The sequence below is a fragment of the Lolium rigidum genome, chromosome 3, assembly GCF_022539505.1.
Source record: "Lolium rigidum isolate FL_2022 chromosome 3, APGP_CSIRO_Lrig_0.1, whole genome shotgun sequence".
NCBI lineage: Eukaryota > Viridiplantae > Streptophyta > Magnoliopsida > Poales > Poaceae > Lolium > Lolium rigidum.
In genome coordinates, this window is record NC_061510.1 from 32,272,108 (window position 1) to 32,289,640 (window position 17,533).

General features: G+C 42.4%; 1 protein-coding gene across 1 annotated transcript; it reads right to left on the reverse strand.

Moving 5' to 3' along the window:
* Positions 1-298: 298 nt before the first annotated feature.
* Positions 299-7,759, reverse strand: LOC124701392 (putative aconitate hydratase, cytoplasmic). Its single transcript, XM_047233442.1, has 20 exons — positions 7,474-7,759; positions 7,260-7,367; positions 6,671-6,831; positions 6,070-6,162; positions 5,104-5,289; positions 4,864-5,025; positions 4,627-4,771; positions 4,403-4,545; positions 4,263-4,319; positions 3,964-4,043; positions 3,811-3,886; positions 3,349-3,534; positions 2,756-2,823; positions 2,557-2,675; positions 2,360-2,481; positions 1,911-2,009; positions 1,323-1,802; positions 1,086-1,184; positions 754-996; positions 299-660 (listed from the first exon to the last, which is right to left on the reverse strand). Exons 1-20 carry the CDS (start codon positions 7,757-7,759, stop codon positions 589-591), a joined length of 2,985 nt encoding a protein of 994 aa, XP_047089398.1. The 3' UTR covers positions 299-588.
* Positions 7,760-17,533: the final 9,774 nt, after the last annotated feature.

Below are 17,533 nucleotides of genomic sequence, written 5' to 3' on the forward strand. Positions count from 1 at the left end.
ATTCTATCAGGTGTAAGAACGGAAACTGCTCCGAGCATTCCATCAGCGTTACATAATCTGGGAAGCGAGATTAAGTCATTATCAGAAATTTGGCCATGTAGATGTAGATTCAGCACAATATAGACTCATCCATATCTAGAAAAAATGCTGAAGCTTTTTTTAGGAACAGAGTAAGTACATTTTATTGGAAGATAAACATGTATGGCGGCATACATTGCGAGACTAGCTGTCATGCTAATCCAACTCATGTTCTTCAACCAGATACATGAGTATAGATGTAATGCAATGAAGCCTTGCATTAAAAATTCGTAGACTTTAATTCACCTGATTCCACTTTCCAGTGTGTTCATAGGTACGAATACTTACAATATGCAAAAGCATCTCATCAATTATGAAGCATATTATTAACATCGTGCCTTGAAAAGAAAACTGGGCGATGATCATCTAACGTTGTTACACGCTCAAAATTTCTGAGTTCTCTGCAGATATCTCAGATGTTATTTGAGGGGTATTCCTCAAACATGACTTGCTAAAGAAACTGTTTACAACAATTACAATTTGCCTCATCGCATTCATCTCAAGAACACACTATTGCTCGGCGGCAATCTTTCTGATGACATATGGTAGAATACCGCCATGGGTGTAGTATGCGATCTCCACCTGAAGGAGCAATCAGAAAATGCATTATCAGAAATCACTACAGATGGTCAACAACATTGGCCTAGAAAGATGCTCAGGAAATACTCTATGTACCTCAGTGTCAAAGCGGAGTGTGCACGTGAACGACTTTCCATCATCGGTTGTGACCGTGACATCTTGGCCAGGCTTGATCTCCTTCACATCGGTAGGAAGCTGGATGGAGTAGCGTTCATGCCCAGTTAAGCCAAGACTGTCAGCGTCCTCCCCAGCCTTGAAGCATAGAGGGACGATGCCCATTCCAGCAAGATTGCTACGGTGAATCCTTTCAAAACTCTTGGCTATCACGGCCTTTACTCCCTGCAGACACCAAGTGAAAGGGCACATGTTAGTGGCAGTTTGTGGCATATCATACATAAGGTGAAGAGGTCATGGGGAAGCATTGTTACCTGCAGCATTGGCCCCTTTGCAGCCCAATCCCTAGAGCTGCCACTGCCATACTCGGCACCAGCCAGGATAATAGTGTCATGTCCTTCATTCTTGTATTTCTGTCAAAAAACACAAGAATATAAACAATGAGAGATTTGAGCGCTCATTATGCAGACTTATATGTTGCATTACTAAAAAGCAAACTTTAGATTCAATTAAGTTATAGTACTATATATTGCTAAGTTTTAGTATATTACCATAGCAGCATCAAATACAGCAAGCTTCTCCCCTGATGGAACATGGATGGTTTTCGCCCCAACCTCTCCCTTCAAGAACTTGTTCACAAGACGAATGTTGGCAAAAGTTCCCCTAGCCATGATCTCATCGTTCCCTCTTCGACTGCCATATGAGTTGAAGTCCTTCCTTTCAACATTGCGCTCCTTCAAGAATTTGGCAGCTGGGCTGTCTGGGTGGATGCTTCCAGCAGGGGATATGTGATCAGTTGTGATACTGTCACCAAAATTGAGAAGACAATACGCATCTTTCACAGGCCGTGCCCCAGGAGGGGTCATTGTCATATCCTTGAAATAAGGAGGCTCGTGGATGTATGTTGATGTTGGATCCCATGGGTACAGAGTGCTTGCTGATACTGGCAGCTCATTCCACATTGGATTTCCCTTGGTGATTGACTCATATGTGCCCTTGAACATGTCTGGGAGTACGCTTGACTTCACAACCTACAAGAATTAATAGCTTATTTATGAGGAATATCCCAAATCAAATATGTTCTTGAAGAACGAAAGGAGATAAATATGAAAAAAAAAAATGATAGTTGCAGTGCCAACCTCTGCAATCTCATCAGTAGTAGGCCAAATATCCCTGAAGTAAACCTCCTTCCCATCTTTTGAGATGCCAATTGGTTCTTTCTCAAAATCAATATTAACCTGCAGCACACTCCACAAATTAGCTAAGAAAATCAGACAAAAAACTGGGAGAATTTTAAACTAGTTAGCTTGGTAGTCTGGACCGTCCTCATACTCATGAACTGTATTGTTCAGTCATAATAATAGCATTACATAAACAACAAATTCTCGATTCGCTCCAGTAGTTCCATGGTTTAGCAAAGAAAACCAAAGAATAATTTTAGGTAGAAATTCGAACTGCACTAACAAATTATAATCCAAGCAGTAGCATTACATAAATGATAACAGTCCTGATTTGTTCTGGTGCTTCAACAGTTAAGTTTGAAATATTATACAGATGTTTAAAACTTGGGAAATGCATGTTCACTTACCGTGCCAGCGAGGGCATAGGCCACAACCAATGGAGGAGAAGCGAGATAATTTGCTCGGGTCAATGCATGTACACGTCCTTCAAAATTCCTGTTTCCAGACAACACAGCAGCAGCGACAACATCTGAAACAAAAAACATGAGTAAAATACACATTTCACAACATTGCAAGCCTTTCACATCCAGCGTGTCAATCTCACCATTTTCAGAAATCGCAGCAGCTACAGATTCATCAAGATCTCCAGAGTTTCCTATGCAGGTTGTACAACCATAGCCAACAATATTGAAGCCAAGCTGGTTTAGATATTTCTGCAGACCACTGCATAGGAAAATGTAGGATTTTTTTAAAACCAAGGCTCCAAAATAAAAGGAAACTTGGAATGGAGAACCAAGAGTCACCTCTTGTCCAAGTACTTCTTCACAACACCAGAACCTGGCGCAAGGCTTGTCTTAATCCAAGGTTTCACCTAATTAACATCAGTAATGTTAAATTACAGACAGTGGACTACAGAAATTATCAGAACATCAGCACAGAAAATAGTACTGCCCCTGTCCCGAAAATAGTACTGCCCCTGTCCCGAATTTTAGTTTGTTGAGATACGCATGGGACGCATTTTAGTGTATAGATACATGTGAATCTAGACAAATCTGTGACATCTAATTCAGGACAGAGGGGGTACATTAAATCGTCCGCTTCACTTGTAAAAAGGCTGCAATAACTTTATTCGTAAAAATTATCTTATTTTAATATAGGACTCATGTTGCACATGAAGTTATAAAGTTATAAACTACCCCCTCCAATCCATAATAAATGTCAGGGATTAAAGTTTGTACTAAGTCACAGACATTTATTTTGGATCGGAGGAAGTACTACAAACATTATGGAGTTCCTTTTATATTTTGCAATAGCATATGCTATATAGACAAAATGACTAAGGACATTAAGTCTAAGCAGAAATCATACAGTTAAAGGCAAAAGTCAAGGGACAAACCTCAAGGCCAAGATCACAAGCCTTTTTGGCAACCAAAGCAGCTCCCAGCATAACATTAGGATTTGATGTGTTCGTGCAACTGGTGATAGCCGCAATTACAACATCTCCGTGCTTAATTTTTGCTGGCGTCCCCTTGAAGGAAAAATCAGCAACTTTACCCTGTGATTCCTTTGGGACAGCAAAACCCTGCAAAAAAAAACTGGGTGGTGAGCATAAAAGGATAAGGGAAAATGAAGTACAGAAAATTAGCTGGTATAAAGTGTTTGCCTATGTATTTTGTACAATATATTATAGAGGTATTGAATTCCAGTCGTCTAATCAACATAGTAGTTTCATAGGGTGTCCAAGAATGATTTAACCTAAACGGGAGTTTCATCTTATCAATAAACACCAGGATGGTGGCACATAGCACAAGAATCACAATGGCGGAGTATTTCCGTAATATACAGTGCAAATTCTTACCTTGAATCCTACATCATTGTCTAGGCAAGAGAGCCAATCTGACTTCATATTCTTTAACGTCACTCTATCATGAGGCCTGTTGAGTATATCGTTAGTTTAGTCATGAAAGAGGCCAAGCACACGCCAAGGATAAGAGTTACCCAGGTACATTACCGTTTTGGTCCAGACAGACATGGTTCCACCTCATCCAAGTCAAGTTCCAAATAAGATGAGTACACTCTATCAGCTTGAACCTACACCAAGGGAGAAGTATCAGTATCATATAAGTAAATAAATAATACTACCTCTGTCCATAAATAGATGCCAAAATTTTGTCTAAATTTGAATGTATCTGGACACGATTTAGTGTATAGATACATTCAAATTTAAATAAATCTTTGGCATCTATTTATGGACGGAGGGAGTACTAACATATAACCAAAAAATTATGTCTAGATAAAGTATGAAATCACCTGGCTGTAGTCGACAAACATATTATTGGCGCGCAGGTAAGACTCTATCATGGCCACCTAAAGAATGCAACCGCCAGAAAAAGAGTAAAGATGTGTGTGTAGTTAAGATGCAAATCAAACAGTCACAGCATATAACATACAGTTTCATCGCTTCTGCCAGTTAGCTTCAAGTACTCCAATGTCTTCGCATCAACTGGGAAGAAACCCATAGTTGCACCATATTCTGGTGACATGTTTGCAATAGTAGCCCTATCCGCCAGTGATAATTCACCCATACCTCCTCCTGGAATTGTGTATATGTAAGATCAGAGAAGCTCCTAAAAAGGAAGTGGCTGAGATATAAAAACAATGGCATGAGGGGTACCATAAAATTCAACAAACTTCCCAACGACACCATGTTTCCTAAGCATTTGAGTTACTGTTAGAACCAAGTCTGTGGCTGTAACTCCATTCCTCAGCTTCCCTGATAACTTGAAACCAACAACTGCTGGCAAGACCATGCTCATTGGCTGCAGAACAAATCACACTCAATTCAGATAACAGGCATAAAAGGTTGTATTCATCTTATCTGGAACTTGTTAGCAACAGATATTAACTTCACCTGGCCAAGCATAGTTGCTTCTGCCTCTATACCACCAACTCCCCATCCAGCAACGCCAAGACCATCTATCATAGTTGTGTGAGAATCAGTGCCAACAACACTATCAGGGTAAAGGATCCCACCATTGTTGAACACGACCCTGGCCAGATATTCAAGATTCACCTAAAATGGAATTGTCATTATTGTTTGCTAGTGGAAATAATTCGCAGGAATATTTGAAAAGAAAATCAGAATTGGTACCTGGTGGACAATTCCAGATCCGGGTGGAACAACAAGCATGTTGTTGAATGCAGTCGAACCCCATTTCAAAAACCCAAACCGCTCCTTGTTACGGCTGAACTCAAGCTCCATATTTGCCTGAACAGCATTTTCCGATCTTGCAACATCAACTTGTACTGAATGGTCAATAACAAGGTCTACAGGTACCTGAAAAATTATATATCCAGCAATATCAGAAACAGCACAAGATAGAAGCATTGAACTGCAATTGCTAAGCTACCCTCTGAGGATCAGTTGACAAACGGAGCAGTAGTAGACTTCATTAGCACCCATTCTGAGGGGGAAAGTTCATATGGATTACCTTTTGAGGGCTCCCCTCTAATCAATTAGAGGATATTGAGATGCTAGGATAAAGAAGTTACAAACATACATACCATAAAACACTAACTAGAATAGATGCCATATATTGGAACTAACTGGAATGGGAATATGGCATAAAAACTATCAATAATGAATAGTCAGTGTTCAGTAGAAGCATGCCAGTTCAGAATTAAAACATAATCACATTTTCCACCTTACTGTTAGTTAAATTAAATGATTAAATAAGATGAGACAATTAGGTTGTTAGTTGTGATAACAATAAACTAGGGCACACACGATGCTATCAGAAATCCAGAATACTGACACTGGCAAAACATAGAAAGCATATTAGCAAACAGAAATTATCAGTTCATTCAACAGCTATGGTCAAGCTAGTTAACATAGTTATCAATTTTATCAACCAAAAGCTCCCTTCACTTAATTATTTATTTTTTGTAATGAAATGTGGCATGCTACCAGCACCAGAGGATTCCCATTCCATATTCCCATTCCAGTTAGTCCAATATATGGCATGCTACAGTACATCAAAGACGCATGTCCAAAAAAATTCTAACAAATTATATAGACAAGAATGTAGTTCATGTAACTAGTGGTCTGTAAACTCACCAGAGGATTAATTTTGTTGGGGTCACTGCCAAGTTTGCTCATAGCATCCCTCATACAAGCAAGATCAACAACTGCTGGGACACCAGTGAAATCCTGTATAAAAAGAAAATTGGCAAAACTAAATAAACTGAATATTTTAGAAAGCAGAACGAAGATTCCCATCATCAAACATCGCATCAGAATTCGTAACATCGGGATAAAATAAGCAATATATCCAGCTCACGCTACCACTTGCAAGACTAAAATAGGAAGTGTTGACTTTTAAAATTGACACTGCAACAGCAATACTCGGTGACGATGCAGCTAATTTTATAAGGAAACCTATTAGTACCTACTGTGGATGGGGAATATAACTATCTTTAAACAACTAAAGAGACAGCAGCAATCGCACAACATAAAATAAAACGGGCACAATACATGGGGATCAGGGGCCTCCACTTTCTCGAAAGGATAGGAAAGCGGGACCTCCATTTCCAATAGTCCTGCCACCAAAAGCTATTGACTCGAATCTCTATCATACTAGTCACCTTTATTCCTTCCACAGCAGCTGGACATCATCATGGAGCACATAATAAGTGGAGACTGTGGCAGGGATCAGTACCTGGAGGAGTACACGGGCAGGCTTGAAGGGGATTTCGACCTGCTTGGTGGAGTTGTTCTCCCAGTCTAGGATCTTCTCAACGTCCTTCCCCGTGACCTGGAAGTCGTCGCAGTTCCTGATTGCCGACTCGAGAAGGATCCTGATGGAGTATGGGAGACGATCTGGTAAAAACAAGTGATGGGTCAAAATTTCGGAGTTGACGTAATTGAGCAGTATAAGCAGATTTAAACATGCAAAAACAAACACAAGAGAACGGCGATTCATCCAGAGACAAATTTCATCATCAGCTAATTAATGATTTACAAACAGAAACCCGCGAGCGTCTGAATTTGAGCAACATTACACACAATCGAACGCAGGAGCAGATCGGAGCCTATTATGCATCTCCGTATAGGACCAAACACAATTCATCCGCTATAAAATCGTAGGTAATATAAACAGGTCGAAAGAGGCCAGCGTCGCCCTGTGCCCTGTTAGATTCCCGATTCACCCGAGACACAGGCACAAACCATGGAAAACAGAGGCCGGCAACATAGCGGGGACGAGGGCGCGCGAAAAACGACGGAGAAGTAGGAGGAAAATAACTTACCAATCCGCGGATCGGCGAGCGCCGGTAGGCTGTAGTACTTGCCGAAGTTGGCTCCGCCTCCCGGCTTGGCGAGGCTGGTGAGGATTTCATCGTACGAGTTCTTGGTGGCTGCGGAAGGAACAAGCAAACAGAGGACCCGTTAGTAAGGGCTAGAGGCCGGAACGCGATGCGATGATTGGGAGAGGATGGTGAGAGAGGGTCGCGGTGGTGTTACCTGCGGAGGCGAATCGGCGCTCGAAGATGGCGGTGGCGGAGGAGGAGGAGCGGGCGGCGGCGCGGCGGCCGCCGAAGAGGCGGCCCGCGAGGCCGGACGCGAAGGGCGACGACGCGGCCCGGGCGCGGGCGGGGAGAGGGTGAGCGGGCGCGGGCGCGGACGGTGACGGGGACGAGCCGGGCTCCGCGACGGCGGCGGCGGGCTTGGAGATCGCGGCGGCGGCGGCGGCGGTGACCCGGGGCCCCGCGGCGGAGCGGGAGAGGAGGGAGGTGGTGAGGGGAGGCATGGCGGATCGGGGAAGGGAGAGAGGGGAATGGTCAGAGGGGGGCGGGGTAGGCGGGCGTTATATAGGCCGCCGTGAAACTTGGGAGGGGAGACGCGTGGTGGGCAGTCGCGGCGCGAGTGGCCTTCCCCCCGGTAGGGTTGCGGCCGAGAGAGGAGATGGGTCGGATCGAGGCAGCCGCCGCCGGAAATGGTGGAGCTGAGCCTGAGCCCGGAGCCGGATGTTTTTCTTTCTTGGAGCCGGGGCCAAAACAACTGGGCCAATGCGATCGCGGGAATATCGGACCGGTGCCCGGACCCCACATGGCAGCTGCCCGCCCATTCATGGAGCGCCGAGCTGGCATTATTGCTAAGGGCACCCCACGCTCCCTACTACTTTTGTTTAGCATCATTTTTTGCTTACATCATGTTGTGTTTGATTATTATTGGCATCAAATATACTTTTACTTGTCTATTGTTGTACGAATAGAATATCGATAGTCGCATTGTTTACCGATGTTGGCGGGATCGCTCGCTCAAGTCTGAAACATCACATTCTCATTTCCGCCATGTACGTCGGTTTGCCGAGCGGACTTGAAAATAAAATGGTGTCTTTTGTGTGTAGGGTTTCCAATCATGTGTTAACACCTACATGTGCCTATGCACTTCCTAGTTGTAGTGAAGATGCATTGCACCGACGCTACCGATATTTTGAATGATTACCGCTCGATAGGTCTCGCCAGTTGACTGCATACGGTGCTCGAGGGCATTAGTCATACTTCAAGTACTTATATAAGTTGTTAGTTATACATCAGCTAGCATACAGATAGTTGTGTGTCAAACATGTGTTTAACTGTGCGGCGTTGGGTCAAGGATGATAGAACTGGTGTAATGATTAGGCTATAAAAAAATATAGTATTGTTCAAAAATTTCACCCTAAATCTAGCAAATAGTCCCAAAATATGTTTTCAATTATTAGAAAGCTAGTATAATCTACATGGTACTACCTCCAAGATTATAAGGCATGGCGGACAATTTGATAAGACCAACAAAGTTCATAAACATGCATGGGGACAGAGGGAATAATAAATGAGATGGGCCTTATAATTTTTAACAATTTTTTCGATGAATTTAAAAAATCTCCTAAGCATTATAATCACGAATAGAGTGAGTATAAGCTATTTTGAAGTTTTGGAGGGTGTGCGTAGCCCCCTAGATACACCCATGGCCAAAATTGAATTATTTGGTGCGACCTTGTAGAAGTGGAGTTCCTTGAACAAAGTATTATTTGAAATCTGCAAAGCAAAAGAAATGCAAGCACAAAATATTAATGAGAGAATAAAAAGAGCAAACAAGAGTTCACTAGAGAAAAAGTGCCCATGTGCTTATCTATCTTGGTACAATAAAAGGGTGTGTGTAGGTAAACACAGCATGTTCGTAGTAGTACCGATCTATCCCCTGATCTTGGTATTATCTTGCTTGGGACAAATTTGAATTGTTTACTTGGACTTGGAAGTAGTAACAAATTATTGCACGATATTGCTCTTTTGGCCGGTACGAAGACGGTCACAGAAACGTGCACTTGTATAAGTCACCAGCACTTTCCGTTTGTTATGCCAGAAGTGATGTGCCCTGATCGAGCCAAAAGGGTCACAACAACATATTAGCACTGAAACTCAAAACGATTAGGAGACGAAGGGGGCCACCATTAGGGTTCGTTTGGCTGTTGGGACCGAAATTCCCCGGGAAAATATTCCGCTGCCGGAAATAGACTGAAACAGGAGCAAAACTCCGGGATTCTATTCCCGACCTCCGGACTAGGGCAAAAATCTCCCCGGGAAAAGGCCGGGAACCCACCGGGATTCGAGTAACCAAACGAGCCCTTAGAGTACTTTTATCCTTTTTAGTTTAAAAATAAATTTAAAATGATTATATTACAGAAAAAAGTAGTTCATTTTTTTGAAATATACCACTTGTATCTGTAGGAACTATTAAGAAAGTGCGACCACTGGAAACATGTACTTTTACATCTGGCCGTATATTATTTTCTATAAGCATGATATTGTATATATGTAATACTATACACTTAGTTCTCCTCAATAAATATTCCTGTATTATTTGTCCTTGGAGGCAGATGGGAAATGGCCTTTCGATTCAGACTGCATAACAAAACAGCGAGAGGGCAAAAGCTCGTTTCGCTTCTCCTACAGCCTAATTTTATCCATGACACTTGTCCTTTCGTTTCTTTGATGGTCTTGTTTGGTAAAGTCAGCCATAGGTCCCAATCTCCCACACGGCCACACAGGTCCAAGAAAATGAGAAACGTGTGCACTATTCAAATGTACGTGCAAAGCACAAATGGAATTTGAATCTTTTACATCGCCATCCCAAGACAAAAAAACGATGAATCTTCTTCGCATCGTTCTTACATCAAAAAAAAAAGATTGCATTTAACATGACGGCCATTTTACTATCCATCATGGTGTGTAGTGATAAGAGACCCTTTTTTTTTGCACGTATCGCATTCTTTACATGTGTGGTTGATGGTCACCCATTTTGTTTTTCTCTCTTCGATATTAGCTAAAATATTAAATATTATTATTATTCTTTAATTCCAAAAGTATTATGCGTTCTTGATTTTTTTGAAAAAGTAATGGCGTCGGCCTGGCCGATCCCAACAGGAGTTGGTCGGGCTGGGCAAAACAGAAAAGTAAAGACACCCCCACCCCCCGACGATCGAGAGCCCTGTCGGGCTGCGCAAACTCGAACAGTCGGCATTCGGGCATATCAAGCCCGAACAGACCGGTCGGGCTGGGCCAAAACCCGATATGTCCCATGTCGGGGTTAAATCATCCAACGCGTCCCCTTCTTCCTCCTCTTGCTATTCTCTTCCTCTGTCTTTGTTCTTGCGGACTCACATATTTCCATCCCCACTTTCTGCCGATTTGATCCATTTTTCACCAAGTCAAGTTGCTAGACCTAGTAGGGGTGAAGGGGAACCCTGATCTACTGATGGGAGAGCCAGGGCCGACTCTAGGATTTGGAGGGCCCTAGGGCGAATTCTATAAATGGGCCCAATTTAGGCTGCGTGCTTGCTAGATGGGTCTAAATTTTTTTTCTTCTACCTTTTCCTATATGCATTGTGCCAGAAATAATGGGCCCCCGTTTTGGTTGGGCCCCGGGCCATCGCACTTCTTGCCCTGGGCCAGAGCCGGCCCTGGGGAGAGCTCGTGGAGGTGTTTTTGTGGTGTTATTTTGGTGCAATGGTGCTGATGGTGGTGTTGGTGTTGTTGGCGGCGTTGGTCGGGTGACGCAAGGCCACTGGACGAAGGGGCTTCGTACACTTCAAGGGTAAACCCTAATCCCGCGGTAATTACAGTTTATTGTTGTAAGGGTACATTGCCCCTATGTGTGGTTTTGGTAATTAATGACAACCCCTATGAACTAATGTTTTCATTGAGTTTATATGAAGGAATATTCCATAGGTACTACTTGTACTTCATGTGTTGGATTCAAGTATGGATGCCATGAAGATAAAGGTATATCTTGTGTATTGGCATCAAGATCATCGGTATGAGGATATATATGTTATATGATCAAGAAGAAGAAATGAAGATGGAGTTCTTATGTGGAACTCAATATTAGCCAGCTCTATCTTATGTGAGTATGAGAAGATACAAGGATTGAGTTGGGCAAGTTCAAGATGAGCATCTTGAGTGAATCACATGCTTGAAGCTTGCCGTCCATTTGGTGATAATGGACATGTGAAGATGTGCATCAATGGGGCTTTCCCATCATAGTGTATGGGGGAGTATTCGTGAGTCTTCACGAAGCAACATTGATCAAGTGAGGCATTCCGGCTTGAGTGAAGCTTGAAGAGTTATCATCAAGATCAAGCGGGATGCGCAAGGAAAAGGTATGGACTTGCTAGGTTTTCCTTTTACCGGTCTCAAGGTGGATGTTGGGAGACCGGATTATAGGATAGATAGCCGCACTATTAAGAGGGGCTTTCGGTTAAGTAACTTGATCACATCGTCTTAGGGAGCTCAATCCTTTGCATATCCTTATTGATTCTTGGTGTTTCTCTGTGTGAGGTTCTTGAGCTTGTTGCTAGCTTTACAACAAGCCCAAGTTCATCGAAAACGAATCCGCATGCATCTTCTATTGCGTTTTCGAGTTTGGACGTCTTCACCGTTTCTTGACGGTGGGAGACTCCCTCTCTAAAATCATCTAAAATGTTCTGTGAGGAGTCTCCGTATTTCCAGTTTTTATTGGGGTTCTATTCGTCGTTATCTTTCCAACAAAATTGGTTTCATGTTAATCGGAGTTCGGGAGCAATAGTTATTAAAGAAAAGGTAAAAGAGAAAAAGGAAAAGAAAAGAAAAAAGGGGGGAGGCGGCCGGTTGCCGCCGGCCCGCCGGACCGCATGCCGGCCCACCCGGTCGACCGGGCGGCCACCGGCCCACGCGCCGGCCTGGCCCAGCTCCCCTCCGGTCGGACCGGACTTCAACCGGCCCACGCGCCGGCCTCTCCCCGCGCGGCCCGTGACCGGTCTTGGGCCAGGTCCGCGACCGGCCCAGCCAGCTGCTCCTCCGGTCCGACCGGAATCCGGACCGGGCCGCCTCCACGCGCCTTGGCCCACGCGGCCTGCTGCTCCCCCCCGCGCGCCTGTGGCAAATCGGCTGCCCGGCGCGGCCGTGCACCGCTCCCGGTCGGTGGGCCGGTCCCGACCGGACGAGCCACCGGCCTCTCCGGCCCGAGGATCCGGTCGGCCGGCTCCTGGCCGACCGGCTGGGCGACTTTTTTAGGCGTTTTTTATGCGTTTTCCACCCCGTTTCTTCCCCAACGGTTATTTCTTCTTCCCCCACTATAAATACCTTTCTTCTACCTTGAGCTTATAACTTCTTCCCTTTTTTCTCACCTCCATTGTTGCATTTGAAGAAGTTGCTCTCTCCCTTGATTCTTCCAACCATTCTTGCTCATCCTTGAGGGTTTGAGAGAGGAGATCTAGATCTACACTTCCACCAAACCATTTCTTCTCTAAGTGAGGGAATCTCTTGGGATCTAGATCTTGGAGTCTTTGGTTGACTTTCCCCCTTGTTCTTCCTCTCCAATCTCATCCTAGCATTCGTTGCTTTGGTGGGATTTGAGTGTGAAGGACTTGAACACCTCCGGTGTTCTTGCTTTGCATCATTGCATAGTGTTGAGCTCTCCACCACGATTTGTTCGAGTGAGAGACCATGAGCTTGTTACTCTTCGTGGAAAATTGTGAAGGGGCCCGGGCTTCTCCTTCGTGGAGCTTGTGAAGTGGTTGTGGAGCTTGCCATCTCCGGAGCGGAGGAAAAGCTAACCATAAGGAAAGGGCCATTATCCTTCGTGGGTGTGGTTCGGAGAATAGGGTGAGCCTTCGTGGCGCGGGGAATCCTTCGTGGGACCTCCACTCCTCCAAACGTGACGTACCTTGTTGCAAAGCAAGGGAACACGGGAATACATCCTCGTCTCCGCGTGCCTCGGTTATTTCTATACCCGAGCTCTCTTTCCTTGTGATAGCCATCGTGCTTGAAGTACATATATCTTGCTATCACTTGTGCTACATATATCTTGTGCCTATCTTGCTTAGCTCTAGTTGCTATTGTTACACTTAGTTGAGCTTAGCATATTTAAGGTTTGTGCTTGTAAACTAAACGATAGTTTAATTCCGCATTCTTACAAGACAAATCCGCAAGAGTTTGTAATTGCCTATTCACCCCCCCCTCTAGGCGACATCTCGATCTTTCAATTGGTATCAGAGCAAGGTCTCTCCTTGTTTTAGGCTTCACCGCCTTGAGAGTAAAGATGTCGGCTAGTATAGTGCATAATGACACAATTATCTTTGTTGGCACAAATTATCTTTTGTGGCAAAATTGCTTGCTTTGCAATCTTCGGACCTTGTGTCCAAACATTGAGCAATTTCTAGATGTAGGTTTTTCTCCTCCGATGGATCCTCAAAATCTATCTTTAGAGGATGAGAAAAACTTACATCTTCAAGCTCTAGTATCTAATGAGCTTTTATTCTCCTTGAGACCCGATTTTCGTAGGTTCTTGATATATATAAAGCGAAAGTCGTCTCATGAGATGTGGATCAAGCTTAAGGAAATGTTTGGTGGATCCATTTCTCACTTGGTCGGTGGTGTCTCCGAGGAGCTCTCTTCCCCTTCACATCATGAAATTCTCCAAGTTGCTTCCACCTCCGGCCGTGATGAGTTCTCATCTTCTTCCACTTCACCAACGTGTAGCAAGACACGAGGTAATGATATGGTGAGTGGTGAGGAAAATTGCAATGTTGATATTGTGCTCAATAGTGATGATTCTTCATCTCTATCCCATTGCAATGCTTCCTCTTTGGACTTAAACACATCTAGCATTGAAAATAATCTACATGCTTGTGTTGATAGTCCTTGCATATCATGTGTAAATTGCTTACATAAATCCCATGATGATATGCTTGCCTTGTCTTGCTCCCATAATCAAAATGCTTCTATTTCCTCTAGTTGTTTGTTGACTAACAATGTAGAGGAAACCGAACACTCTATGGATCAATACATGTTTTCAAATGAGGATTCAAGAATTTCTTCATCTTCATCCTCCGGTATGCACATGTGCCTTATGGCAAATGGTTCAAAGGTATCTCCTACTTTGACTCCTAACACTTCCTCTAATGATGAGAGTGATGATGATGATAATGATGAAGAATATAATATCTTGGTGCATAATATGGCAATGGTATATGCTTCTCTTCATGATAATAAAGAAGCTCGTGCTAATCTCGAACACTCTATGGATACCTTGAGTAAATATAGGGAAACCATAGTGGAGTTGGAGTCCCATGTTGAAAATGGGGAAATGAGATTCACTCTCCTCAAGCATGAGCTAAAAGATGAGAAGCATACTAATTTTATGCTTACACAAAAATTTGAATCCTATATGCATGAAAATGAAAAAACTATTGTTGATGCTTGTGCTACTAACTCTAATTCTTGTGAAGCATCTACCTTAGAGGAGAATGTTGAGCTAAGGGCTCAACTTGAGTTGCTAACTAGCAATTATAGGGAATTGGAAGAAAGTCATAAAAAGCTCTCAAGCTCTCATGATGATCTTCTAATTTCCTATGATGGGCTAAAGTTAGCTCATGAGGCAAGTATCACTAAGGTAACATCTTGTGAGCCTCATATGGATGTTAGCACAATCCCTATTACAAATGTTATATTGCCATGTGCTAGTCCTTGTAATCCATCTAGTCAAACTAGTGATACACCTTGTGTTGGATTACTCACTTTGCCTTGTTGCTCTAACAATGAAGCTTCTACTTCCTCTAGTACTTGTATTTCTACTAACCATGTAGAGGAAATCAAAGAGCTCGAGGCCCAAGTCCTTTCTTTGAAGAAAGACTTGGAAAAGCGTCATGAAGGGAAATCCGCACTTGACAAGATGCTAAGTGTGCAACAATCCCCCAATGACAAGAGTGGACTTGGATTCAACTCCAATAACAAGAACAAGTCCAAGAGCAAGAGCAACAAGAAGAAGGGCCAAGACAAAGTCAAGGATCCGGCCAAGTTGGTTTGCTTCAAGTGCAAGGTTGAAGGGCATCATGTTAGATCATGCCCATTGAAGAAGAAGAAGCACTTGAGTGAGAAACAACAAGGGAAACGGCCACAAGGTCAAGGTCAAGCTCATGCTCAACCTCAAGTTGAAGATAGGCCACTTCCCAAGAAAAATCAAGATATTGTTCCCCAAGAGAAGAAATCAATAAAGAAGAGAAAGGGGAACACTTGCTACTTATGCCGTGAGAAGGGGCACTTTGCTTCTTCGTGCTTAGGTGGTACCTTATCTAACCCTATAATTGTTGATGGTGATTATTCTCTAGGGAAGGATAAGGATGGCAATGTGTTTGCTAAGTTTGTTGGAACTCAAAGTGGTTTCAAGAAAAGAACCATTTGGGTTGCCAAGCCTATTGTGACTAACCTCTTAGGACCCAACTTGGTTGGGGACCAACAAGCTCAAATTTGATCAATAGGTGTATGTGGAGGGCATTGGAGATTTGGCTACTTCATGAAGAATTAAGGGATCTTCATATATTATATTTTTACCAAGCCAAGTCGTATGGATTATCATCTATATCTTATATCCAATGTTCCTCTTTGCGGTAACTTATACTTCAACTCGTCATGTTTATTGTAAGTTACTTGCCCCTTTTCATGTTTGGTTTTGTACCAAATATGTGTATGTATGTGTTGTGTCTTACTTGCTTATCTTGTGTATTCAAGTATGTTTGTTTGACTCACCATATACTTGTGTATTGTTTTGAGCCTAATGCATCTTGATGATATCTTATTTGGCTCTCTTTGAAGTGATTAATGGAACATCCCATTTTGGGGGAGTGATATGCTTTGTGCATCTCTCTTTCTTTAAAATGTGTGTACATGGGTACCACCACTTAGTATTGATATTGCAAGATTATCTAGTCACTATGTGGTGTGTCATACTCATGAGAAATTCAAATTCTAAAATATCCATTAATCATCTCTAGTTGAATTTTAGTTGCCTCTTGTTTAGAAGAAATGTTTTATCACATTATGGGGGAGTAATATGTTTTGTACATATCACAAGCTTAGAAAATGTGAACATATGAGGTTATGCCACTTAGAGTTGATGCTCTTAATTATCTTATTCCTAGGTGGCATGTTTGCTCAAACAAGCTCCATTTCTAATAAAAATCCTTTATTACTCATCTTATGGGTTCTTGTTTGAGTAAGAAATTCTTGGTACGGTTTTCCTCAAATACATATCTCTATCTTATTTGGGACACCGATTGCTTCAAGTTATTCTAATCATTGCCGTGCGTGATTGTTTGACTAGTTGAAGCTATCAAGAATCTTCATCCGTGCATAGTGCTTAATTCTATATACTTATCCTATACCTTTTATTGTGAAGTTAATCCTTACTATCATTGTCAATTCACCACCGGAAATTATTTCCAATATACCCATTGTCTTTGACAATTGATAACCTTGTATGTGGTTGAACTCATGGATCATCTTCACCTTGGATTGCTTCTTATTTACTTATTTTATTTCCAAGAAATCTTCGTTTCTCCCATGTGTCTTCCTTGTCCCTTTGAAAAATCTTTTGATAAATTCTCTTAATTCATATCAAGTGTTTGTTTTGGAAGACAAACCTTTTCCTTACGGTACATTGTGCCATTGTAAAAAGTGTAGAGGGTTTGGTTTATTTGTTTGAACCTTGCTCTTTTGGGAGTTTTCTATCTCATTCCTTCTTACATGTTTTATTTGCTTAAATGAGATAAATCTTTGAGCATGTTTGCTTTATTTCATCATTTATGCTCAATGGTTTCTTCTTAGTTCATTTGTTGAACTTTTTTGAACAAATCTTTTGTGATTTGCATCTTTGATATAATTTGGACAACAAATTTGTTTGGTCACACCTTTTATGCCTTATTCAATTCATTTGGTGTTTTGTCCAAAGTATATCTTTCTTGGATCTTTAAAAAGTCTTTGTGCGTGCTTATATGTAATTTATTTATATTTATAGCATGCTTTATTTCTTCGATCCATTATATAGGGTATACTCCATCAAATCCTAAACGGCTAAGATGTGCATGAAATTCCAACTTCATTTATAAATATGCACATATTGATATGGAGTGTATCCTATATATTGTGGTTTGTCTAACCATGTTGGACCCAATAAGTTTGGGGACCAAGATGTACTTGAATGATGTTTTAGGTACATTGGAGATGCA

What these genes read in the sequence shown, in the direction of transcription:
- LOC124701392 (XM_047233442.1), bottom strand. Translation starts at nt 7,759, where the DNA reads ATGCCTCCCCTCACCACCTCCCTCCTCTCCCGCTCCGCCGCGGGGCCC. An exon ending in ACAATGATGTAGGATTCAAG is followed by an intron (nt 3,535 to 3,810) that starts GTAAGAATTTGC and finishes TTTTTTTTGCAG; the next exon opens with GGTTTTGCTGTCCCAAAGGA. An exon ending in CACTCCGCTTTGACACTGAG is followed by an intron (nt 661 to 753) that starts GTACATAGAGTA and finishes TTGCTCCTTCAG; the next exon opens with GTGGAGATCGCATACTACAC.